General features: G+C 43.5%; 1 protein-coding gene across 5 annotated transcripts in view; it reads left to right on the top strand.

The window, feature by feature from the left end:
• The window catches only part of RhoGAP15B (RhoGAP_ARAP and RA_ARAPs domain-containing protein RhoGAP15B), a 33724-nt gene extending 12390 nt beyond the window's left edge, over positions 1 to 21334 (top strand). For 2 of the 5 annotated variants that reach the window (XM_065430087.2, XM_065430088.2), the window contains 10 exons: positions 2581 to 2686; positions 5115 to 5304; positions 6089 to 6166; positions 7507 to 7578; positions 12202 to 12316; positions 13036 to 13172; positions 13262 to 13381; positions 14840 to 14922; positions 15517 to 15558; positions 17598 to 21089. In XM_065430087.2, the coding sequence (XP_065286159.1) occupies positions 2581 to 2686; positions 5115 to 5304; positions 6089 to 6166; positions 7507 to 7578; positions 12202 to 12316; positions 13036 to 13172; positions 13262 to 13381; positions 14840 to 14922; positions 15517 to 15558; positions 17598 to 17745 (1091 nt within the window). In that variant the 3' untranslated portion in view covers positions 17746 to 21089. Of the gene's footprint in view, positions 1 to 2580; positions 2687 to 5114; positions 5305 to 6088; positions 6167 to 7506; positions 7579 to 12201; positions 12317 to 13035; positions 13173 to 13261; positions 13382 to 14839; positions 14923 to 15516; positions 15559 to 17597; positions 21090 to 21230 lie in introns of those variants that run through there. The other 3 variants (XM_070535613.1, XM_065430089.2, XM_065430090.2) reach the window with 3 other exon arrangements.
• The last annotated feature ends 6252 nt before the right edge of the window (positions 21335 to 27586 follow it).

The following is a 27586-nucleotide window of genomic DNA, read 5'->3' as shown; positions in this document are numbered from 1 at the left end:
AAATATATAAACACTCCAAGCACATTTCTGCCATCAGCGTCGCCGTTGCCATGAGGTTCCGTATGAGCCAAAGCGTGTGAGGGTGAGCCGGCGAATGTGGTTCAATCTCGCGTGTGTGAGCGAGGAACGTGGCCCGGATGTGTCCCCTCTCCTGTGGCGTGCAAGGCAGGGGGGGCCAGGCAACGGAGGAGGGGCATTCTTCTCCGGCGGCTGCTAGGGTGCCTCGATGCCCTCCTCGCCCGTCGTTCCGTAGAGAGCGAAGACAACCGTGGCGTCTACTATGGCGTTGGCCACGCGAATCGTGGATGCCGTAGTGAACGCCTTTGGCGGATGCCATAGGGAAGCGTTGCCGGTGCTTGCGTGTTTTGCAAGCAATCTACGATGTGGCCGAAGTGTGCGCCTGCACAGGCCTCATCTTCAGAGCGATCTGCGATGTTTGCAGAGTGCGTACAGTGCTGGTAGCTTCGTATGCGCTGTGCTTTCGATGTTTCATTCGCATTGAAGCGACAGATGCATGGAGGTCAATTAGCTCACGGATTCCTAACTCCAGCGTTTTCCGACAGTTTCCGCTGTCGTCAAGCGAGATGCGTTCGTGTTTACCTGTGCACAGGTGACGCAGTGCTGGTTAATTTAGTTAAAACACATTGACAGGCTAGTTGGTTTGCATCCATGATAGAATGTGTAAGCACGACTGAACAAGGAGTTAGAAAAAAGCAGACACACAAAGGCAGTGTTGTCTCTGTGTGTTTGTTTCTTTCTACATCCTCGTTTAGCTATACTTACACAATCTGTCATTGTTAATTTAGTTAGCAAGTGTTTACAAGTTTATACGGCCTCGCAATCGCTGCTTCGCCTTTCAGGCAGAATAGCAAATTTTTTAACTCAATTAAACAATAATTGTACAACTCGCAACCTGTCTTGCAGATCACAAAATCAGCCAACAGCTGTTGTGGGTTCAGCCACTTGCGATGATGTTGTATAACAACATTGCAGCAGCGCAAGCAAGTGCTTTTTCACGGCTTTTGAGATTCAGTTGTGAATTCCCTGCCGGATGCAGTGCAATAATATTTGGCTCACATGTTCACAGGAGACTAGTTAACAGATCAGCAACATTTCTTTTCCTGTATTCAAGAAGTGTTTCAGGGCCTGTCTAAAATGTACCATACATCCACAACTGCCATGCAGACCGTGCGAAGTTGTGAAGAGGCACAACCACAGAAATTTTATTTGCTCATTGTCTAGTTTCTTGCTCTTAAATAGCCAGGCCTCTTGTCACTGCTGCAAGGCTTACAGAGCTCTTCTGGAATTTCTTATTTACAGCCATAAAAATTGGTCTGCAGGGCTTTCTTGCAGGATATTACGTGATTGGACATGTTGTGTTATTTTTCCCTTTTTCTCTTTTTTCACTTCTTCGGGCAGGTGGGCACGGTCTCCCTTTTCTGGGACCTAGTGGTGCTTGTTTGTTGTTATGCTCATAATAATTATTGGGTCATTAAAATAGTGAAATTTCAAGTAAGCACAAATATTTAGCAGCCTGGCTTCAGATAACTCAAATAGCAAATATTTTCCCAATATATAAAAAATAAAGTGCCATTGCATACATGGTTGAGTTTCACCAAGGAAACAAAAGTATGTAACTGAAATTGACATGAAAAATCTGCAGGCACCTTAATAAACATTCATTATTCGGCCACTTATTATGCAAGAACAGCTGAAAGGCTGTTGCCTGTGCACAGCAATAAAACCTCAAGCATGGCCCATCAGAGCAGTGGTTGCCAGAATGGCTGAGCATTTCCTGATAAGTTGGCCGTCAGGATCAGCCTCGCAGAGTGTTTTCGCAGAAGGCTCCAAAGCCATTTTTTCTTGTGTATTTGGTGAACTACGAGTATCCAAAAGCTCCAAGTATTAAATTGTCACACTGACTATGAACTGAATATCAAATATAATACCCAATTTGTTCTTGAAATTTTGGAATTTTTTCACACTGCTAATATCGTAGTAATCATTGCGGGTCAAGGCACGTGATCTGTCTGAATTAATTGGCAACAGGTTGTTTTACCGCATGGTTTTGGTACAGGAAAACTGTTGAACCAATTCTAATTTACAGCCCCTACGTTGTCACAAGAGAAGCGTAGAAATCCTGGGACATGCACAAAATGAACAGCTGTGATGTTATATGATCCCAAACGCCTCTGGTGAGAAATGGGAGAGAGACGCAACCAGATCTCTATGTTTTTTATAAATACATGGTCACCAGCATACATTCCCCTACTTGCTCATGCTACTTAGTTGGGCATCTGGGTTGTTTGTGACCTCAAACAAAAATAATTGGCTGAAAAATGGCTTCATGATAAAATAGATGCACAATAAGGAACATTTGGGAATTCACTGTAGTGCTCTCTATATATATTCCAAGCACACACACACACACGCAAAAACGAAGTTTGAAATTTTGAGGCAAAATCAGTTCTTAAAGATAACTGGATGTGTTATCTATTATATAACTAGATATCCTGGCTTGTAAGTTACCATTGACTGCCAAATGGTGATTGCATCTAACATTTTCTGTCTCATTTTCAGGGTGTCAAAATCCAGACGAAAGGAAGAAGATGGTGAAAAACCTGTTGAGTGAGCTCCCAACAGTGAACTACTTGCTGCTGAAGAAGTTAGCCAGCCATCTCAAGAGGTCAGTTCAAATCGTACTGTTAAGACAGTGCAGATCAAAATGTCCAATTGCCACATATCTCTTTAAAGGTGTCTTGTGACGACTTCTTGGGATGTGCCATGTAAGCCTGTGAATATGTCAGCTAAACCTGGGGAAGAATTGAAAAGCGGGCGAGTTGGAACCTATTCATTCTTGGGTAGTACACACACAAACGAAGCACCAGAAAGAAAACAGGACAAATGCTGGTCTAACAACTGAAATTTAAAAAATTTCAGTCAGCGCTTGTTCTGTCTTCTTGTGTTTCATTTGCGTGTGCACTGCCCAATAATGAAACCTGGGGGGTCATTCTCAGCTGCTCGTTTCCGGGGATATGATCACTTTTACAACATGTCATGTGTCTAATACTAGACACATTGGCACCTACAAATGACAGCATTCATGGCACAGAGCCAAGAACAGTCTTTACAGATGGCCAGGAATGCTGCCATCCATAGGTCTAGCACATCCAGTGCTAGTCAGGCAAAATCTTGTAAAGTTGATTGCAGCCCTGAAACTGAACAACTAAGAATGCTGTCCCTTCCCAGTCATTAAATTGTGCCATGATAATAATCTGAGCTAGACTTTATTTATGTCCACACATAAGCACAGACTGCTTAGTTGTTGCCTCAAAGGTGGTGCGTTATTTTCTTCGACAGTCTTTAACGTGTCCTGTGCTTTGAGTGGCCTGACAATTACGTTTGTATGTCAAAAACAGCTATTAGTCATGTTTAAATGACGTGAACAGTCTGTGCCAGCTCACCAATGGAAGCCACATTGAGCAGTGTCATGTTGAAAAGAAGGAAACTAAATAGCAATAAATCTAATGCAAAGTTGTACATTATGGCAAATAAAAAGAGTTGAGGAAGGTTGTGACAGTATGTAATTAGGAGCATGACTTTTTCTGTCTGAGCAAGGGCATAGCAAGGAGGTATGTTAGGGCATCAGAACACCCTGTGAGTTTATAAGCTCATTGAGAAATTCCTGCTAAAAAAATAAAAGAAAGATTAGGACGAAACTAGGTACTGCTGTGGCTGAGTGGTTGAGCTTCTGATATACTATGAGTAATGAAATGAAAGGAAGTCTTGAAAGAGGTGAATAGCAATCTGCAGCTCTTCAGAACTTTCCTAGAGCAGAGTAATTGGAAAACATTTTTATCTTGTCTCTCTGTGGTCGTGCCAACGAAATTAGGACAAGGAGTAGTGTAGCTGTTAGGTTATATTTTTCACTGATTGGACATTCACTTTATGCTTTATTTTAGTGTGTGTGTGTGTGTGCGTGTGTGTGTGTGCGCGCGCGTGTGCGTGCGTGCGTGTGTGTGCGTGCGTGTGTGTGAGAGAGAGAGAGAGAGACTGTAAAAGAAGGTTGAGGTAGTTTGCCAGTGCTTGGTGCAAGGAATTCACAACTGAGTTTTCTGCAAAGTGCCGATTCCAAAGACAAACATCTTGGGCCTCCATGTGGATCCAAAGTGTAATGCAAATCTCTACCAGCTTCTCTACCACCTCTGAAACACTGCTGATCATTTTGCTCACCCACCATGTACATCATTATAGCACTTCACTACATTTTGTAAGCCATTGGTGTCTTCCTTGGGTCACCCATAGCCACAATGTTCTGTAAGACACAGGCATGCAACAAACTGGCAAAAAGAATGTAGTTCTACAGATGTGTTAGTGATGTGGAATCAGTATTATATGATATGCCTAGAGCATGGCAGTTGTTGAAAGTAATATCGTGTGAACATTTTTCTTTAGTATTTTTGCATCGGTGCTGCATCAGATGTTTAGTGTCAAAGCTGTCGTTTTGAGCAGTTCACTGGCTTGCTTGACAACGTAAATGATGTTTGTGCTAAAATGCTACTGACATTAATGTTCATCTTTGCAGTGCTTTACTAGAGCCCCTTTTAATGACATTTCTGGTCTAGTTGGTGCATTAGAACAGATTGGCACCATAAAAGCTTCACAGGGGCAGAACAGCCTTTAAGAATTAAGGTAGATGATGCAGACACTGACTACCGGCTTGCAGTTTATTCAGACACCTGATTTCAACATACACTTATCATTTGTCTTATCATGTTTGCAGCTTGTGTACTTGCAACATGCATTTTATTCTAATTGAATGAACTAACTACCAATTGATTAGTCAGCACCCACGTCATACACCTTTATTCTTGTTATTTCTAAACCTTGAATCAATTAACCCAACTTCTTTCATTTGTGCATTGTAGGTTGTGCATCAGTTAATGCTGAACATACATTGCTGCCCCCTTTTTGTATTTGCGTTCAACACTAGCTGAGGTTTCTGTCTTGGTGTGTTTCTCATCTTTCTCAGGCTCTTTGTGTGTCCTTTCCATTCGCTAGTGGCTTTCATGGTTAGCTTGCTATAAGCTGTTCTGTGAACTTGTTGTTTACAGCATCAGTGATCACAGTGACAAGAATTTCATGCCTGTGCTCAACCTGGCACCCGTGTTTGGACCATCGGTGCTTTACAAGATGGTCGGAGACCTCGAGAACGAGTCGCCAACCAACTCCAGCTTTGAGGAGAACAATGCCTCCATGGATGTTGTCGCTGACCTCATTTCTGGCTATTCCTGGTTCTTTGAGGTACAGTTACATTTCAGCAATCTTTGACAGCTTCCCATCTTGCGAGCAAAGTTAAAATTTTTGTTTAATCACTGCACATTCGTGCCTATCTGGCTTCGATTCTTTCATACCCTGCAGCAGCATCTGTGTACCAGTCAGGTGAATTATTGCACCGTTGTATCATCAATCTGGATGTCATGCAAAGTGAAAGCTTTGGCCAACCTGCCACAGTGACTCACTGGCTCTAGTGTCCTGCTACTGGTTGCGGGTTCGATGTTTGGCTTCTGTGGCCATGTTTTGATGGGGTCGAAATGCAACAATGCCATGTACTCAGATTTAGGTGCACGTAAAATAAGACCAGGTAGTTAAACTAATCCACAGCCTTACACTATGCTGTCCCTCATAACCCACAGTGCAGTTTAAGGATGTTCAAACCCATAATTTTGGCCATGTTGCCCTTTGCTTCCATTGCAGCATCTGCATGCAAGCACATGTGTATTTGCATTTCTGCTCAAATAAATGCTTGTAGCTACATCCGTGCACATATCTTGATGTAATGTGTGAAGTAATGTGATGAAATCACAAATGTGTACATTGGCTACCCTCTGCATTTGAAGTTGAACAATAATTACTGGACTTCAGATAATAATAAAAAATGACTTATTTTTAGGAGTTTGAAGTGGTGACAGTTAACTGTGTCGTTAGGTCTTTCCTGTAGTGAGCCTGTGGGTTATTCAGAAGGTAGGTCATAGTGTATGTTCAAAATGAAACATTCATCAATGTTGAGGCTGCCTTTACTTGCCAGGTGGATGCCGCTGAGATGGAAAAGGAGAAACGAATTCAGGCGGCCATGGATCTCCTTAGGGAAGCGAAAATTGCTCAGGTAATTGTGAAGTCATGTCCTTTTTCTTTTATCAATATTCTGGGCCATAATGCTTTTGCAACTTACATGGCACTCGTTATTTTACTATGGGTGGGAATCCTGCGCCAATTGCACGGTTTTGATACTGACTCAAATAGCTGCGCCAAATTGCGCTGAATGCAGAAAAATTACCAAAACTGTGCCTCGCTGCGCCAGAACAGTTTTGGCAGCTTTGGGTCGAAAGCTGCCGAGACCTCGCTTGTTGCCCAAGTTGGCGAGAGAGGCCTGGTGAAGAGGTCCAGGGCTTCTCTGCACCTCCCTGTTGGTGGAGCAGAGTCAGGTGATTATGCTGGTGTCGTTTTCGTGGAAACAAGTGTGCAAGTACCTGCGCGCTGCCAACCTTGCCTTTTGCTTTTTTTTTCATCTTCTTCTACTACTTCTTTTTTTCTTTTTCTTTCTCTTTTTTTTTCCCCCCCTCAATGTTACTCGCGCTCGCGCCATGACAGTTCCTGTTTTCTGTTGACCACGATGCACAGCCCTTCAACAGTGACAATCGCAGTGACCTCAAATCCTGTTGCGGTATTCTGTAAGTGTCAACCTAATGAACATGTCTAAGTGCTGATTGGGGGCGCCTGTCTTCCTCAGACGTGTACCAACCCAGCCAATCAGAACTTCAGCAGCAGACGAAATGGGCATGTCCACTAGGTGCACACTTACAGAATACCCCCCCCCTGATACCACAGCAACCGCAGTGCTGCGCAGCGCGATCACTGCAACCAAAACGAGGAAAGCTGAGGGTGCAAGCGGTGAGGGAAGGCACTTGTGGTGAGAGGACTTGGAAAAAGAGAAGCCAGGAGAGGATGAATGTCACTGCGTTTAGCTTATTCAGGCAGCTTACACCCAATCACTCAATGTGAATTCCAGACGTCGCAGGATTCTCGTGAGCCTAGTGAGTGCCGAAGCAAGGTCAGTCACATGCTATGTCTTAGTTTGGGCTAATTGGTGCTGTTACATTACTGGGACTGTTACATTACTGGACTGCTGTTACATCACTAACCCTAGCTTCTTTACATGTTGGAGAGCACCTCTATTTACATCACCAGTACTTAGTACAAAAATGTAACAAATGCCTTCAAGACTCATTTCAACACTTCTTTAATGCGGAAAAATGTCAGGTTTTGTGACTGTTGCCCGCAGTTAATCATAATAATGCTATACATTAAAATTTTCATTCTGCAGACTGCTCCAAAATCAGAATTTGTCTGCTTCAGTGCACTCAGGAATGAAGGTTTACTTGCGTCAGAAACATCTGCAAAATGATCTTGGACATTTCCACCTCTGTTTCATTTCAATTCATTCAGAGACCAGCTGGTGACATTCTAGTCGGCGTGTACGTCTACAGCAAAGATTGGGGTCACTGCATCAATGTCAAGGTAAGTATGTGTGGCTACACATTTACATATTTATTTATAAGTGTGCTTTAACTTTGACACATGCAAAACTTATACGAGCACATCATAATCAAAACTATAGGTCTTTGGATGCACATAGATTGCATATGAGATAATGTGCACCAAAGTATAGGCTGGCCCTAAATTGTGCACCTAACAAACATTGATTATAGATTGCAGGATACTGTTGTGCCCACTGAATCTTGAGCAATCAGTGTCCCGCTGTACTCAAATACATTTTCTTTTTATACACTTTCTCTCTCAACATTGTGAATGCATTATTTAGAAGCATTGCAAATGCCAACCTTATATGCACTGTGAATGCAAATACTATAGGAAGAACTTGCTAACACCCTGCATAATTTCTCTAAAGGGTTAAACAACTTCATGATAACATAGTACGGTCGAACTCCCTTATCACAATACCAGTTTTAACAATATATCGGTTATAACAATGATAAGCTGCTGCACCGTCAACTTTTGTACGTTTTCCAGGGTGAAATAACCTGCTTACTACAATTCCCCAATGCCGCATTATCAGTTATAACGATGAAGTCTGGCTGCTGGGTGTCCATGATGAAAGGTAGTGAAAAGCAAAACCCTTGAAAAGCAAAACGATAACGAAAAATTTGGGCTGTTGCACGATGGCCCACTGCCCCAACAGCCTCCGCGTGCTCGTTTTACCGCCTTCTCCACGCATCTCTCTCTTGTCGCCCTTCCACCCCTCCGAGCACGAATGGGCTGCGCCCATAGCTCTACACCGCGCCACCCTCCTAAACACAAATGGACTGTGCCAACTGCACTGCTCCCAGATAGCTCGCTGGATCCTCATTTAGCACAGTTCTGTAAACAGCTTTAATCGCTTGCATTCGTCTTTGTTGGTTGTGTCGAAATCGTTCCTGGCCACGTGGTTTCTCAGCCTCGTTTGACTTGCCGCCAAAACGGAAGATTGCTGATGTGCCCACTGATCATCGGCAATGCACGACATTACCAGTGAAAAGAAAGCGCACTACTACAGACTTGGAAACTACCGTATTTACCCGAATGTAATGCACACTTTTTTTTTCAGGTAAAACGGGTCGAAAAATTTCGTGCGCGTTAGAATCTAGTACGAACTTAAATCTGCATAACCATATTGCCATCGGCATTTCAATATGGCCGCCTTGTATGCGCTTCGAGCCTAGCTGCCGTAGCTTCCTCTGTGCACTGTAGTAAGTGTGCTTAGGTTAGTCAGTCCATTGTCCGCCTTCCCGTTTTCTGCGTTTGCTCTATCAACATAGAAGTGCTGACTGCAAAGACATGCCGAGTTCATTACGATGCCGCAGTTGAAAGGAAAACGATCATGTGTGCGGAGCGGAGACGGACGGAAATCAGGCCGCATTACGGGCGTTCAGAGTTCCCGAAACTGGTGCAGACAGGAGAGGCGTTCTACACTGGCGGCTGCTACGTACGACGTGGCCGTGCAGCCCCCATCTTGAAAGCGACCTGCGACAGAGACAAGAGTCTACGCAGCTAGGCGCACTGCACTGTGTTGTCGTCGCTTAGTTGGCGTCGAAGCGAGAGGCCACACAAAGGTCAATTCCCTTGCTCCTGCTACCACACTTCCTCACTCCAGCATTTAAAGAATTTCCGCGATCATTGAGTGAGACGTGTTCATGTTTGCTTGTGCACAGGTGACACCATACTTGTTAATTTAGTTAATAAGTAAATGTTTAAAAGTTTATACAGCCGATAAAACTACTGTCCTTACTTTTTGTATGGCTGTCTGCTAATTCGCTAACGTAATCGATGCTTTGCGTTTTGCACGAAACTGCGACTTTTTTTATTTATCGCAACTTTAGTGCATTGGGAGTAAATCTTTGTTTTTTCCAAATGAGAGGAAGTTGTATTTGTGTATGAAAGAGTGAGGTGCGCGGTACTGTAAAGGACTTTTCTTTCATTAGGTCACGTTCAAACGGGTGCGCGATACAATCAAGGGCGCGTTAGAACCGAGTAAATACAGTAAGTCCTTCTAACCAATGAGGCGATCGTCGTGAACGTGCTTGCATCAGATAGCGATGGCGACAACAGCAGCGATGACGCGGTAAGGCAGGCAGCCTCAACGTTGTCCTCACAGGAGGTCCCACAGATGATTAAGTGCCTCCCTCTGGGGCATAGTTTTCGCGAAAAGTTCCTCGCGAAAGTTCCTCGCGAAAACTATGCCCCAGAGGGGCATAGTTTTCGCGAGGAACTTTTCGTGGAGCACCTGGATGCCTTGTAGAAGAATGTCAACAAACTTCGTGTAAAGCATGCAAGGCTGACGGATATAGGGTTTTCTCATGCAAGCCAGTGAGAAGTACCCGGCAAGATACTTGTGGCGATCTCACCTCAGTGTTTCTTCTTGATTTCTCAAGCTAACAGGCTGCCATGGCAGCCTTCTCGCATTTTTTAAAAGGCCCCTTCTGGGGCCACCAAAGTGATGCCTCGAAGCAGCCCACATATCGCTTACCACCCGTGACCCCTCTTTGCAGTCGTCATAGCAGCGCCATCCTTTAATGCTTTAATGGCGACAGCCGTGGCTTGTTACACACGATCGGAGCGCCCAGGAAGCAGTTAAATGAGTGAACACAATTAGCAACTGGATGGAGGAAGGTGGTGAGAAGGAGCACTGTCCTCCTCACCATTATAGTTTTCTCACATCAGCTCTTCCATCATCCTATTTAGATTTTTTCATGCAACCCATTTATAACAATTATTGGTTATAACAATGGAATTTCCATGGCACTTGAATATTGTTATAAGTGGTTCGACTGTATTCCCAACAGTAAAACAAAAGAATGCTTGCATAAATAATGTCGTTAACTTGTTCATTGTGATGCACAAGCAGACTAAGATGGGCCTGCCATTTTCACTAGAAACTGGGCTATCGCACACACAAAACTTTGGTTGATACTCTCACAGTTTCAAACAGTAAGGGGAATTTCAGTTATAAGACAGTATGTATTGATGCTGGCGTACATGCATCAGCCACTGTGCTGGCATCTATAGACATGTAGAATCAACTTATAGGTTGTGAATGACTAAGATGCACCAGGCGGGTTTGTATCATACAAATGCTAAATGTGCAGGTTTAACTAGCTGCATTATCGAACAGCTATTACATGTGGAGCATTGCATTAGCACTTTGCTTATCAGACAGGAGGTTACGATTTGCATTTCCTTGCTGCTGGGTGCTGGTTTAAAGCCCCGCTGTACTCGAACAGCCGTCTGGCCAAGTAATCTGGGCCAGTCTCAGGGACAGTGTAATGAAGCTGGGCCACTTTTGGAGATAGTGTAATCCAAGGTAGTGATTTGGTTAGCCGTGGTGACACCAGTGCACAGTGAGTGCTCTTGCAAAGGTTTTAACGTGGTTTGAACTGCCGCCGCATTCTGGAGGCAGTGCGACGTAACAACCGCACATCTCATAGAATTAAGCAATAGAGCTTACCACTCGGTGTCCCCAGCACCGTATCTCAGCAGGTCTGTCGGGAAGCTATCATGACTTTAAAACTTGTCCTCCAATGGTTTCTGCTGAATTTTTTTTAATTGCTTGGGTGCGTAGGGGTAGCTGTTATCCTTAGGGCAACTAAAGAATGGGCTCGGTTGCACATATATTTTAAAAGTGAGGCAACATGTTCTTACTCCAAGAAAAGTATGAATCAGTTTAAACAAAAAGACTTTGTCTACAGTTTTTTATTTATGCTTTCTTTTTGGCTCAAGCGGGTCAACATTAAATGAAGAAATTGAAGGGCTAAAATTTGCGCCTCATTTAGAACTTGCACATCAGAATATGGGCAGTATTGACAGTCTGAGGGCTTAGATTTTTTTATATTTTTGCCTGTCCATACCCTTTCTGTAGCGGAAAGTGGATAAAAGTTGGCAGGTTGTGTCGTCATTTAACACTAAATGTGATGCTGTCCTTCTTTTTTTATTGTTGATAAACATTAACCAATGCTAATTGAAAGCTGCTAAATCATGACATTATGACCTGACATCTTCATGACATCATGAAGAACTGGTGCGCACGTTTCTAGTGGCATCACCACCTGCCTTCTATTTTTTGCATCCTTTCTGGCATGTTTAGCCTATGCTGATAGTAAGACTTGTACTGTCCACAGTTACAGAAGGGTAGTCTAATCTAGCCTAACGTAAAATTTATATTTTGTGTCCATATCATTTGACCCTGTAGCAAATACCCCTTCAAGCAGTATGAAAGGAAACAGCTCAGTTCCTTTCTAAGGGTCCTAGTATCTAGGTGTACATTTCCCACATGAAAGTGTTCAGTTGGACTAAATGTTTAATGAGAAAGCTTCCTGTTGCATAGACTTGATTCAAACCCACAGATCACAAGTAATTGTTCCTTGAAAACGAAATAAACTGTTTTTCTCATATCGCTCACGACTAAACAGGTGTGAACTTCCAGAAATTTCTTTCTCACAATGTAACTAGTATGTGCAGTTTTCTATGCATTCCTTAAGAATGAAGTATTAAACCAGAAATCATTTTGTCTTGCCTTCTATTTAGCACCCAGCGGAGATGCCTGTGCCAATATGTTACGATAAGAATATTCCATCCTTATTTCCACAGCTCTCTCCTGCCATGACGGCAGGTGCTTTATGCAAGCACACCATGCAGCAGCTGAATATCAAGGAGCCCGTCAACAAAATGGCTGTCTTCGAAGTTGTCTGTGATCAAGACCTGGGTTAGTAGCCAAGCTTAAACCATTCTGGAACAGGAGCACGACACATAAACCTCTTAAGGTTGCTTGTGAACTTTAATATCAATTTGGGGAGCACTTTGACATTAGTTATATTGAATTTTTAGTTTTGTTCTGTTGGTCTTAGTCGAGCTGAGGCATTGTTTTCATAATGTGGCTGTCAGTATGGCTGCTGTTCTCTTTGCTCAGTTACTCACCTGACTCGGTGGCTTTCTGCTGCATGACATCACAGGTTCCATTACCAGCAGCGATGGCTTCACTCTCATGTGCTTGAACATGAAAATGCTTGTGTATGAAGCATTGATACATAGACGTTTTCATGTCTGGTAATTTCTTTACATGTTTTCACGTCTTTTCCAACGCAAGAAGTATGAACCAACTAACCCAAAAGCAAGTAGTGATACTCAGCCTCTGGTTGCACGTTAGACCACAGGGGATCAAAATTAATAGGGTGCCTTCCACTGCGCTGACTCATAGAGTCCCTATGTTACTTTGGGGCATTAAACCACATCAGCCAATCAACGCTCCAGCTCTGGATGAAGAAGCACTAACTGTATGTGTGTCGTAATGCCAAGTCACCTAGTTTGCCAAATTGCAATGTTTGCCAGATAATGCAAAGATTAAAATGCGCACAATAAAGTATGTTGGCTTCGCCTCACCTTTCCGAGTTAGTGAACATTGCTCTCACTGCTGTATTCTTTCAGAACGACCTTTACATCACAGTGAGCCTGTCCTCTCTGTCGTCGTTCGCTGGGCCAACTGGGATGCATCGTTTGCCAAGTCCAATTACCTTTGTATCAAAAACAACTATGTCTATGATGAAATAGCACCTCTCGTATCAGTAAGTACCTTATACTATCCGCAGTGTGTGGTTTCGTTTAATAAAGTGTTCTCATTCTTAATGGCACCGCTGGCTTTGTCGTGTTTCAGAATCGTCAGCCACTGTCTGTGTTCAGTGAGCTTCGCTATGCCGAGGCTCGTCAGAAGAGCTTCAAGAAATCTGTCCTTGAGTTTACGGGTGGCAAGATAACGCAGTACAAAGATTCAAAGGTTGGAGCTCCTTTATCTTTATGGCTCTTTCGTGTACACTCGCTTCATCTTGTAGCACCTATTGCTCGTTTGCGTTGGTCCCCTCTGATAAGCTGTTTTCTAGTTTCTCTCTCTGACTGAACCGCCTCACAATAGTGATCTGTACACATTAGTGTGGTTTGCACAAGAACGATAAAAGTGCAATGTATGGTGGACCTTGAGATGCTTTGCACCTAATTCTCTTGTTTTCCAGATGGCAGGTATGCTCAATCGTATTGTCCCAAAGCGAGGAGGTGCCCCTTAGTGCTACTTGTTTTTCTCATAAATGCCAATTGATCACTAGGTTCGATACCCAAACATTGTGGTCTTACTCTGATGGAGGTAGTGTAACCAGGCGGTTGAAATTAATCTAAAGCCCTTTACAGTCCCTTGCAGCCTGCTGTGCAGCTTTGGGAGATATAACTACAATCACTTTATTATTTAATAGTAGTAGTCAGGTTTATTAATATGAACTTTCAGGTACAGCTGTTGCATGCACAAAATGCAATTACAAAGAGAGGTCCCAGAGATTTTTTTTCTTTTTTTGTTCTTTATTGTTGTTATCCTATAGGTTAAATTCATTTCACTTATTGGGTGCTTTCACTTGAACTGCTGAAAAAAATATTTTGAACAGTGTACAGTAACACAGAAGCATGCCAGAATATTCTGCCTGTCCCATTTCAGGAAACCAAACCGGCATATGCAGGGCCATGTTATGCAGCAAACACGCTATGTGCACCACATTAAACTCAGTGAGACCTCTAGCAGAGTGTGTGTGTGGCCCACAAACGTAGTATGCACATCATCCACTTGCCTGCATGTCTGTCCTTCACGGTGGAGGTGGTAACCAATGCACAGGGTTGTCGGCATTATGCAAAAGCTCTATTGACAGGTTTCTAACTAGTGGACATACTTTGAGCAGTGACTGCCTTCATTTTCATAATTACAGTGTGTCCTTTAAATTTAATTACTTAACATGATATGATTCATAGATTTATCACTTGTTAACACAAAATTTTTCATTTACTATACTGGCCTGAGTAACTTGTTTTCATTGAAATAGGTTCTGTTTCTCTACTGTGCCATTGTTACGAATCTTTTGGCAGTTTATGCATAAACCACGACATACATATTGCATGAATTTTGTGGAGATCATCAAAGGGGTGAGCTTCGTAACAGGAAAATTAGCCTTTGGTTTAAATGTCTGTTACAGCAGTCTACTACAAAAAAATAAACCCTGTTTCTCAATAAGCAAGCTTTCGTGCTTAAGAAAAAATCAGTGGGTGTGTGCTGAAGTTTTTGCAGATGCAATAGCGTTAGTGATATAACTAGTAAACAAATTGCTAGTTAATGCAAATTGTCACTTTGTGCAGGAAAAAAGTTAGTCACTGCTCGGGGAATTCGCACTATGTTTCTAGTTAACACTGCATCTTCTTGCAGGCTAGTCAGCTTGTGAACCAATGGAACATTGAGGACGTCCTCTGGTTCATGGGGTGCGAATCACGGCGGAGCCCGCCTTCCAAGTTGGTTTTCTTTTTCAAACTCAAACTCCATTTAGTGATTTCTCATACCCTTTTTGCCATGTTGTCATACCCACCAAGTTTTGTGGCCCTGTCACAAACACCCTATTTAATAAATTTGGCACTTATTTTGCTTCAATTGCTTCTAATTTATAAATTTATCCTGTTTATAAAATTTACCTGTGAATAAAGTTACTTCGAAAATATGAGCATTGCTCATTGTTGTGTCAGGTGTCATCATCATCTCTTTACCATTGAGCTATAGCTAGCACTATCACAATTGGCCACTACAACAAAACACTCGTGTTGCCCATTCAGCAGTTGACTTTGATAGGAGTGACTGATGTGCTTCAATGTACAGTAATGATATGTAATTAACGAGATGCTCTGCACAAAGAATCTTTGAGTGTTTACTTTCCTTGTGTAAAATTACATAAAAGTATACCGATTGGACATTTCACAATGAGGCGAATTTCCTTCTGCACCTATGAATTTAAGTTTAAATTGACCTATTTCAGTATGTTCTGGCATCCAGCGTATCGTACTGAAGTGTGATTGGCTGTGCAGTATCTCACTGACATAATCTGAATTTTGCAGGTGGAATTTTACATTTGTTATGCGTCAAGGAGACATAAAGAGGCAAGCAGCAATTTTATCTAATCTTACTTTATACTTTGTCACCATTCCTGCCACTATATCTTGCTTTGCACAGTGCTCAAACGCAGCCCTGCAAGAACAGTGTTACATTCATTTTTAAATAGTGTTCTTTTTGTTGAATGCTAAAGGTCCTGTATGTAATTAGTGAGCGTGCATGTTGCAGTAATGTTTTCAGAATGTATGCAACACTTAAGCAAGGTAGTGTAATTAGACTAGAATTTCCCAGACTGCCCATCCTTGTGGAACAGTTCCAGCTTTTGATACTTCCAACGTGCTCCCTTGTTCACATAGCCCAAATATTCACAAAGTAAGTACAGGAGTACAGGTACAGGTACAGGTACAGGAGTGCAGGTACAGGAGTACAGGTACAGTCGCCGTCTGATTTTTCGGACTCCAAAAATTCGGACAGGCTCGATTATTCGGTCTGCTTCACGGCACCGCCATTCTCGCCATAGACCATAATGTATAACAACTGCCAAAAGTTCGGACACCTTGCAACCTCTCGTTGGGTTTTTCGGACACTCCTTGAGCCAACTTGATCGAGAGCACCATGCACCGACTCTGACCGGTGCATGGTTCGACTTGCTGAATGCCATTTTTGTTTTGAACGGAGCCTCCTTGCTGCCCCACAAAGTGGCACTACTGCAAATCCCCGCTCATGATCATCGTTTCTGCCTGGTTCATGGCTACAGCCATTGCTACAGCAGTTCCGGTCTCAGCTTAGTAAGCCATGTCAACACAATCCAGCAGCTGATTTGTTTGTTTCTTCATGCACGATGCTTCGAGTAGGCGACATTTTTCGTTTGTGCCACTGGTGTCAGTGTGACGGCGCGGTAATGCTTGCTTTGTGTGCTATGTCGAGGTTGCGGTGGTCCAACGCGGCATACGGGAACATTGCGTCAAGTGTCTAATTGCGGCGACAGTGCCCGCGCAGACTGCGCTGGGGAATGCCATCAAGCGGGTGCCGGGAGGCCTAGGATTTGTCGCCTTCCGATGTGCTCTCTACTGATGCCAAAAATGTTCTGCCGAGCATTGCGATTCCGGACACCGTCTCATTTGACAGTTTCACAGGTGATGACACTGCTGTACTGATATGTGCAGAACTCAATGACAGCAAGATCATTTGTCAGGTTTCTGCTGCACCACCGGACGATGACTCCGTGTCGAAAGATGACACACCATGTGCTACGCTGCCATCACATGCGGAGCATGTACAAGCAGTGACTGCTTTCAGCCGCCTATAGTGACTATGACCCTTTCCAAGATTCAGGCTTATCTGATTGCATGTAAACGAAAGAGCGTGCAACAGCGCATTTACGATTTCTTCAAGCCTACTGCCGAGCCCAAATAAGTGTGTGGAAATAAGGGATTTAGTTTTTTTTTTTCTTAATCTTCTTTTTCGGACACCTGTTTATTCGGACATTTCCGCAGTCCCCGTGAAGTCCGAATAAACGGTCGGCAACTGTACACAGCATAGCCCTTCCTAAGCGTAGTAAAGCTTATTATCCAGGGAAAAAAAGCAGAATAGCACATTTTGTGAAAACGAAGTTATGGCAAGTGAATGTAGTAGAGCTGTAAAAATGAAGGCGCAGATGAAAGGGCTGGAAATACACGTAGCAACTTTGGTACTCATGGAATATGAAAAACTGTCAGAAAAGCTTTGGTTTGCCAAATAATGCTCTAAAATTTCGGCCAGACCTACAGATTCTCAGCTCCGTAGAATGGGTGAGCAGCGCTGCCACAAGGCTGAAGCAGTCAATGCACTTCCATAAGCTTCAGGGATTTTCTAATCGATCACTTGCTGTGTTTTTTTCTTAACCGCTGAAGCAACTCCTTATAGCACAACTTGTGAAGGAGCATTATTGAATGCAGTAATTTAGTTTTGTCAAAAGAGCAGCACTTTCATCCATTAAGGTGAACTGCAAGGTGTATGAATTTAAGGTGTGTTGCTGGCTGTCGGTGTGCAAAGACTAACAGCATTTTTTAAACTGTTGTGGTTCCCTCTTAAATTTTGTTTGTAGGACGAGGGACCGTCCATTTTTTGGCAACTGTGTGAGCCTGGCCACCCAGGAGGAATTCGAGAAGTGGCTGGCGGCAATGCTGAATGCCGAGTTCCCCAAAGGTATTTTCCCCCCTCCTCCTGAGCCAATTCCAGACCTGCTGTCCTGATCGGGCCTGACGGATATGAGAGTTCCTTTTCCCTTTAGTGGCATCCAGCTTTTTTTTAGTTGTCACTTGTGCGAGTTTGTTGAATCTCTTTGCTTTCATTTTGTATTGTACTAGTTCTAGTGCTGCTGGCAGCAGAAGCCTATCAGACATGCGAGCACTGTCCGAACTACATTGTCACACATCTATAGTCAGACTCTGCTTTATGTGTGTGCAACCATCTTCTTTTTTGCTGTCGTGTTTGCTCGTTCGCTTCTTTCAGAGGTGCACCACTTAGGCTTTGCATATACCACAGAGCCACATGTTGAGATGAAGGTCCTGCTTAAACATGGGCCTTATGTGATAACCGACCTGCCACTGAAAGCTGAACACACATTAGCATGCACCCTGGCTCTTTGACTCATACGGCCACCTTGGTCTCTTGCATAGCTTGTGTCTGGTTGTGATAGTAGAGGGAGTCTGTCTGGTTGAAGCATGTGAGCAAACATGGCTGCGAGAAAGAGATGTTGTGCATGTCTAACGGCTGGTAAGATTTACCGTGTCAGATTGTGCAGGCAATATGGTTTGGCTGACAAGTTGCACAATCTGTAAACTGTTGCAGAGCACTGTAGACTTTATTTCCAGCTGCCACTGTTGCTGTTGTGGTTGCTAGTTGTTTACGGTCTGTTTTATCTTCTGCTGCTGAAACGAAATATATGCGCACACTTGCAGTGTCCGTATGCAGCATGTTTCAGCTAACTTTAGCCAAAGTTTAAAGATATGCCGATGCACTCTAAGACGACGCAACCAAATGCGTGTTGCTCACTTTTGTACGTAGTGTGTCACGCTATATTTTGTATTTTGTTTAATTAGATAATTAGTCAAGATTAACCAACTTCTGAGGCAACAAAGCTTGGAAAAACATTCCAATTAAATAATTGCAGAGCGCTTTGCAAAACTTCCAAATAAACAGTTTCTGTCTTTCTATCTATTAAGTAGTAGTGTTTTTCAGCTTACTGCCACAAAATACAATAAGAAACACCACGTGACACGCCCGCTTGCACGTCCTGATTGCACTGCTCCCAAACATTCCACACACAAACAAGCATAGCATTTAGCCAGGTATGCTGCCGCTGCTTCTGCATATCGCTATCATGAACCGCCACGAGGGAAGCACATCGCTGGCGTAAATTGCACAGCCAATGCCTTCATCACTGCCCTGTCACCTTTTAAGCAGCAGCATGCCCTGCTTGATTCTGTTTGTTTGTATGCAGACAGTTTGGGAGCGCTGCAATCACAGCCTGCAAGCGGGTATCTCACGTGGTATTTTATTTTTTTTATTTTTTTATTTAGCGGGCATTCACAATAAGCTGAAAAGCACCAGTACTTAATAGATAGAGATAAACTGCCTAATTGGACGTTTTGCAATGCGCTCAACAACTTTCTAACTGGAATTTTTTGCCCAACTTCTTTGCTTCAGAAGTTGGTTAATTAATCTTGACTAATCATCTAATTAAGCAAAACACAAAATAGTGTGACACACTACATACAAAAGTGAGCAACATGCATTTGGTCACGTCGTTGTAGAGTGCATCGGCATGTTTTTAAACTCTGGTTAAAGTTAGCTGAAACACCCTGTATAAGTGTGACTGTTTTCACTTGAGTCTCGTCTGCAGTTTCGTGTAGCTTTGTTTGCTGTGTGGAGCTGTACTCGGGAAACCCATTTTATTATAGTTATGTGTTATACAACGAACGTGTCTTACTCCTTTTTTTGCATTTTTATTCTAGTGGGACTCAAGGCTTAAGCCAGCTTGATGCTAAGTGTTTTACAGGGTACTGCTTTGATCAAAGGGAGGGGGGAAGGGGGGAGGGTTAGTCACCGCTGTACCACTTTGAAAAAAGCCATTCATGGTAAATGATGTGTGCATTCTGGAATTGAATCAATCTTGAGCCTAAGCCTGCCAAATACGTCTTTTCCCACTCTATCTGACTTCCTGAAATGATGAATGTTTCTTGTTTCATGTTTTGAACAGTATGCTAGGGTGTGTTCTGTGTGGAACCAAAAAGCAAAATGTACATATTTCGGTAACCTAATTGCATTGATGTGGGATGCGGTTGAAGTCGGGTAGCCTACCGTGCTCGCGCATTGTTGCAATATTGTTTTACCCACGCCAACTGTGAACACCCCCTGCATCTTGAATTCTGTAGTGTCAGTCTTCGGTGCGCTTCACTCCGTTTGCCTCCAGTGCATTGGTGCTTGTGTTGCTCACTCTGTTGCACAATAGACAATGTGCTTTGTGGTGCACAAGTACACGTGTTGTGAATGTGAGATATTTATGCAGTGTTTAGTGTGGCCTACTCAGCTGTCTCAATCTTTTGCAGTGTGCGGTTTTTATTGGTGAGACAATTTCAGTTTTAGCAGTCTTCAGTGCTGTCATACAAAGCATGTAGTATGGGCACTCTGGGGCAAGCCAGAGGTTATTTTTTTTTTTTTTTTGTCCCAGCTGTCGGAAGCTTCTCCTCTAATTGTATCCGGGCTTCCATTATATTTGCGCAATTACAGCAACACTGTGTACATGGCCATTTTAGTTTGTGATGCAATGTAGCAGAATAACAACCAAATATCAACTTTCAACATATGATAAATTTAATTTGTCCATCTGCATGAAACATATTACGGAAACAAGTATCGCATTTTTCTTCCTTAAGCTGCAAATAAGAATGCTGCTGTATGAAGCCATCACAAGTATCTGTTTTGCAACACCTAATTAACTGTGCTTCTTTTTTTTTTTTTTAAAGAAATCGGGTTTTGAAAGCAAATTCATTTTTTAAAGAGCAGCTCTGTATAACTGTTATGTGGCTGCAGCCAGTCTGCAAATGACAAATTATTAAGATGATTTTTACATTGCACACACGTTAAATTTTCAATTCATTACATTCATTGGTACTGCTCTGATTACATAAATGTAATCAGAGCAGTACCAATGGACTGAAGTTAAAGTGATATTATACGAACAAATATATGTATATATCTACAGCTATGTTATTTTTTCCTTTAAATTGTGAAAACTTCTCTCTTTTTATACGCAGTGGTTTTCCACTTTGGTATATGCACATGGCTGCCAACATGCATGTGCATATTTTACAAATGACCAAATGGTGCATTTACTGTAGAGTAGTAACTATTTTTTCGAAGGGTTTTACAGTGGCAACTATAAAACATTTGTGCCATGCTGTCGTTGTCATGTTACTCTCTGTGGATCAAGTGCCTGGTGTAAAGCTTGTTTCTCTCTCTTTTTCAAAGTATTTTGTTTTGTTTTATGAACCTGTTGTACTCGTTGGCTTAAATAAATGTTTGTTGTGCCAGGCTTGCTGTGTTTGTGTGTGCTGAAGACGGTAACTTTGACACAGTGAAAAATGATCTCGGCTGTCAACTCTTTAAGTAAATGTAGCTATACTTCACTTAAAGCAAGGCTTTTTTTTTAAATTGTATGCGTTTCTATTGTCAGTTTCAGATCTGGAATTTCCAATTTTCTGGACAGAGTGAAGATATTCCCTGCATTTTTCCCAGCTTTATTTTTGTTGTTAAATAAAGGAAGTTGGCAACAACTGACCATTGTAACCTTCGTGTGCAATTGAGCAATATTACCCAACTTGAAATTACTGTTATCTAATTACTGCTATACCATACGACTATTAATTGCTACTACTAGTTAACTGACATTAAACTGTCATCAAAATAAGCATGTCTGTGTTGCTGATGTCGGGCACGTAAGTGCAGCTTCCTGATCCATACCATAATTCATCAGTCCAAGTTTACTACACTTGGTGTGTTGAAGTTTGAGGTTTTCAGTTTAACTGTTCACCAACAATTTTGGAGCTCTTGTCGGTTAGTTTCTGTCGGTACACATTCTTAAAATTGGACTTCAGATGGTGCGCGGACTCATTTGAGCAGGAAACAAGTTGAAAATAAAAACGTAAAACTAGCCACCAGCAAACCTATATGCTTGAAACGGTCATTGAAAATTGCTCTTTTGAAGGCAGTCCTGGAATTGAAACCATTCAAGTTCATATTGAGTTGAAAGCTAGAACTTTGCATGTGGAAGAAACTGCAAGAGTGCATGCTTTTGGGAGGGAATAAGATGTTATGGCGACAGATGAGAACCTGAATTTCCTCCAATAAGTGTGCGATCACAAGAACTTCACTACAAACTAGGGGTGTGCGAATATTCGAAATTTCGAATACGAATCGAATATTTTCCTTATTCGAAGCGTATTCGATTCGAGAAATGCATATTCGTAAATTCCCGAATATTCGAGGATGGCCGAATAATGGTCGAAATGGCGAATATATTCGGACAGACTGTGAATAATTTAGCCATTAACGAATTATACGCTTGCTCCACATTCTCCTAAGAACATGTTTATTCACTGAGAGCTTCACATGATCCGCTCATTATCTGTATGCTCTGCATCAAGATGGCAAGTTGGGCCAGTTGGTTGGGATTCATAGTAAGGTTCGTTACAGCGCAACACAAAACAAGGACAAAAGAAAGTACAAAAAGACGACACAGCGTTACAGCACTGTGATCTTAAGTGCTGTAACGAACCTTACTATGAATGTGTACGCTCTGTTCCAGTCTATCTGCATCAGGCCCGTGAGACATGATCAGTTTCGACTTTTTTTTACCAAGCTTTATTCCAGGGCTCTTTCATAAGAATATATGATGTACTTTCGGGCTTTGTAAGTATGCGCAATAAAATATGCACCTAGAAAATGTTACCTGGACCAATGTTGTCACAGTGCATAGAGAGCCTTTACTTTCTGAACATGTTGAGCAGTCAATTTTCCTTCGCGATAACCTGCAACAAGCGCTTACCTGACAGAGCATTACCTTACATTACCTGAGTGCATTACCTAGAATGAGGGCCTCTTTAACCTGAAGCAGCCTCGTAAAAATGCAATATTATTTTTAAAAGGGTAATAAAGCTATTGTTACCTCGTTTCGCAATTTTTTAATAGTACACATATATTCGATATTCGATTCGATATTCGAAGACAGTTTTTCGCCTTATTCGTATTCGATTCGTATTCGAAAATTTCAATATTCGCACACCCCTACTACAAACTTATGTAATCTACAATCTGTTTACATCATTATTACAGTGTGCAGACGCTTATCATTTACTGACATTCAGGTTTATTAATCATCGTGTGAGAAATGTGGCAGCGCACACAAAGAAACGAACCCTTCCACTTCTGCAAAGTGCTACAGCGCTTGCAGTGCCAGACTACCATCCTCCGCATAGCATGTGCAAAGTCACCCGCCGCGGTTGCTCAGTGGCTATGGTGTTGGGCTGCCGAGCATGAGGTCGCGGGGTCGAATCCCGGCCGCGGCGGCCGCATTTCGATGGGGGCGAAATGCGAAAACACCCGTGTGCTTAGATTTAGGTGCACGTCAAGGAACCCCAGGTGGTCGAAATTTCCGGAGTCCTCCACTACGGCGTGCCTCATAATCAGAAAGTGGTTTTGGCTCGTAAAACCCCATAATTTAATTTTAATGTGCAAAGTGGTTGTTGTCTCTATCACATCTCTTCATTGTAGTGCTTGGCATTCCAATGCTCTCAATTACTGCCTTTAGTTCTCTCTGAAACACATGCAAAGTTGCACATCTGATTGCCTTGCTGTGCATGCATCAAGCTGCATAATTTGTTCCTACTATTGTCGCACTCCAATGGAACATCCGTGTTATTTGAAGGGCACTATTTCTTGTCTTCAAATTCTTGATGAGGTGAGTAAAGGTGCAATGAATGCAAGCGCTACCATAGAACTCAAGTCCTCAAACTTCACCTGTATGGTGCTCTGCCAGAGCTGCACTCAACTATCTGACGTATTCGCATGGAAATGTGTGACAGTTTTGACAGCATCGACCAACCACTGCATCCATTTCTCGAGAGCGGTGCAAACTTTAGTATATTTGCCAATTTGGCTTCACTATACTGCTCAACTTCAGTAACTAAAAAATTATTAGTGTATCTTTATTTTCCTCCCTGGACATTTTTGTCGCACAAGTAATATCCGCCTCTTCCATAAGTACACGTGAAAAAGCAGAACGGCGCGATGATTTTTCACGGGCGATTTAAAAGAAGTCGCAGTTTTGCCCGAAAGGCGAAGCATCGATGGCAATAGCAAATTTGTGGGCATCTTTACGAAGTAAGAAAATTAGTTTTATCGGCCGTATGAACTTGTAAACAAAGGAATACTAACTAAATTAACGAGCATGGTCTCGCGCGGGCACAAGCCAACATGAACGACTCACTGGATGACCGCGGAAACTCGCTATCAAAACGCTGCAGTGAGGAAACGCGGCAGCAGCAGCGAGCGAATTGACTTTCGGGCTGCCGCTCGCATCAACGCGGACTCTCTGCCGGTTGCAGATGGCGTTCAAGAGGCAGCGGCCCGGCCGAGCGCGCGCGGCCGCCCGGGCCACCCGAAGTTGAACGCGCAGCCCCTCCCTACACTCCTCCCGAAGCCTTGCGCGCGACGGAAGGCGGCGCGCTTCCTCCCCGCTTTCTGCCGTTGCGTGCACGAGATTGAGCCGCGATTGCCGGCCCACCTTCGCACGCGTTCATTCGCGCATGAAGCATACGGGCGCGCGGCGACAATTTTATCGCACTTTGACTTTATACGGAACCTCACGGCGACGCCAACGGCTGGAATGCGCCTGGAGCATCCGTATAATTGATATCGCATTACAATAATATGCAGATCCCACGCACTGTGGGAATCGATGAAAGCGAAGCTTTCCGTGCTGGATGCTTTGATTGACGATAATTAGCGGTGAGGTTGACGGCTAAAGCTTAATTTCTTCAACGTGTGGGCTAACACGAGAGTGGTGAGTTGATCTTAAACGTTACCTTGCGTGCACCACTGCTGTTTGTCTGCGTAGCACACAGAGCCCACAGGGAGAGGTGTTTGCTTGAGGCCCATTGTTGTGCGCCATATTTTATAACCTCTCAGAGGGTTGAGCGTTGTCAGTTTCTCACATGGCACATCGCGTTGTGGCAGAAGTATTGAACTTAGATTATGGGGCTGTACGTTCCAAAACCACACTCGGATTATGAGGCAAACCGTAGTAGCGGACTCCGGATTAATTTTGACACCGTGATGTTCTTTAACATGTCCCAAAATCTATGTGCACGTGCGTTTTCTATTTCGCCCCTGTCGAAATGCGGCTGCCGCGATTGGGATCAAATCCACGACATCTAGCAATACCATAGCCGCAAAGCTAACGCGGCGGCCACAGAAGTGTTGATTTGATAGTAGACCGCTTCCGTAGTGCATTCTGGACTGTGTGGTGCGCTTTAATTAATGCTGCTCTGCTTCTGCGCTCCCTGCATAAGTTGCTCGCTTGACATATTTACATGGCGTTTATTTTTCAGAAATAGCAGCAACGTACTGTACCGTATCTTGAACTTAAGGTTATCCTGTTTCCCGGCAACCGCTGTCGTATAGTAGTGGGGTTTCCTTGCCTCCTCACGTCACCTTCCCTCTCTCTTATATTGGAACTGCCTCTTCTCCCTTTCCTTCTTCTCCTCTCTACAGTTCTATCTGCGTACCCTTTGGCCTCGCACGTTAGTAGAAAGGGAAGCGCTGCAGTTTCTGCAATGCTTCTGAGGAAAGCCATGGATAATTGCAGCTGCCAGCGACGGCCACGGAGCTCCAAAGGGCATTGTGCACATTCGACGTGGTGGGGTTACAACGAGTTTCTCCCGTCGCCTTTTCTCTCTTACTCGCGCTGTCATCTATATACACGCTCTGAACCTCCCCCCCCTCCCCTCCCCGCGACACGCTGTGCGCGACAGCAGCCCTCAGCAGCAGCAGCAATGGGAAAGTCGATGGAAGAGGCAAAGAAAGCTTCGCTTAAAAAAAAAGTGGGGGGGGGGGAAGTTGTATGTAAGTTTTACATTGTGATTTATCGATCGATTATGGAAAACCGAGGGGCGCTCAACGGCACTACACTGTCGGTCGTGAAGCCTAGCTTGCCTGCCCATCATGCGAGAAAACGATGACTCAGACCAAACCCGCAGATAGTGGTAGGGAGAAAATGATAAATGAAATTCAATGGGGTTAACTAGCACTGAGCCCGGCTGGTTACCCTACACTAAAGGAAGGGGGAAAGGGGAGGAAAAGATTAAGTTAACGAGAAAGTCCACTGAACATTGATGTCGTCGACGTAGTGACAGTTCTGTGCTTCGTATCACGGACGGTCACTCAGCCCTGGAGCCTTCAGAAATCGCAGCACCGGCTTTGTGGCCTTTTTTTGTAGCTCCGGTATGCGAGCCCATGGCCCCAAGATCTTGTTCAATGTGAAAGCCTTTCCATCTAGCTGATTCAGAGGTGTGCGGAAGCCATGTATTTCATTTTTAAAAGACGTGCGGTAGTATAGTAAGATTTATATGGTATTCTCGACACCACAGGCGTTACACTCGGCGCTATCAGCCATTCCAATAAAAAATGAATATGCATTGGTGAATGCGATTCCCAGGCGTAAGCAACACACCACTGTTGCCTCACGTCGAGGAGGACCAGATAACAGCCGTAGTTGCATTAGATGGGTCGAGAGAATCCAAGCGATAGTGAGTGAATTCAGGTGTGTGCCACTTCTGCAGTCCCTTCCGGTGCGCTAGCTTAAGTGTTGGGCTGCGTCACTCCTAGATAAAGGTATAAAAACAAAGTTCGCTTCTTCATGTGCTTTCCTAGCAGCTTCGCCGGCGAGTCGTTGCCGGAGGTACGAATATGAAAACCCGCAGAGGTTCATATGTAGGCAAAGTAAGTTTTGTCGAATCGAATTATGCGATTTAAAGGGAACTCGACCAGCCTTTTTTTTTTTTTAACCTCAGCAACACGCTGGAATGAGTGCGATGCTTTTCAAGGAATATATTCGCGAAAGAAAGGTTTTGAAGATGACTTTGAAGTAAACGAATACGTGGAAGAGCTCAATGTTTTCTTTCGCCATTTCTCGTCAGCACATCAGCTCCTCTTAGTTGGGGTTTCGCGGATCGCAATGTTGGGCATCAGTTATAAAGTGTAGCCCGATTAATCGAAACCCTACAATGGCAATTTCAGATTTACATATACACGAGCTTAAGGAACTATTAAACTGAATATTTAGGCACATGAACATTTAAGAAAAATACTCCGGTGTATATGATTGCCGATGGTAATCAAAGTCAGCGACAGCTTTCTGGAACTTCGCTGCGTTGCCGCGGCACTTCCTTTTGAACTGTATAATGCGGCTGTAATTAATGGAGCAGAATTGCAGCAAGCTATCGATTACTTCAATTGTCATCGGCAAGAATTTATAGCAGACTGTTCTTCTCTTGTCGCTGCTCAACGATCGCGATAACGTTCACATCTACGGCGCAGAGCGTGTTGCTTTTCTTCACTCGTGAGCCCTGCACGTTTGCCGTCAGGTTCCGCCTCCCTTACGCTTCTTAGCTTCAGCCTTCTTAGCAGCATCACTACATATCATATTGACCGCAAATAAAGACGGGGACAGCGGAAGAGAACACAAAAACGACACGGGCGGTCGTTTTTGTGTCCTCTTCCGCTGTCCCTGTCTTTATTTGCGGTCAGTGTGATATGCAGTAAACACCAACTAGCCCAAACTGAAGTTCTTCTGTAGCAGCATCACGCCGATAAGCTACTTTGGCCTGAAGTATTTTTCCCTTCACTCAGCAGTAAAATGTATGTGTTGAGGAGGCACTTCTATATAAGCCACGCCAAGGGCGAATAGAGGACAAGCTCGCGACACATCCGAAGCAGGAAGAGTGATAAGAACTGACGCAGGCGCTGGCACCA

The sequence above is a fragment of the Dermacentor albipictus genome, chromosome 3 (genome assembly GCF_038994185.2).
Source record: "Dermacentor albipictus isolate Rhodes 1998 colony chromosome 3, USDA_Dalb.pri_finalv2, whole genome shotgun sequence".
Taxonomy (NCBI): domain Eukaryota; kingdom Metazoa; phylum Arthropoda; class Arachnida; order Ixodida; family Ixodidae; genus Dermacentor; species Dermacentor albipictus.
This window is presented reverse-complemented; position numbering and strand designations above follow the sequence as displayed.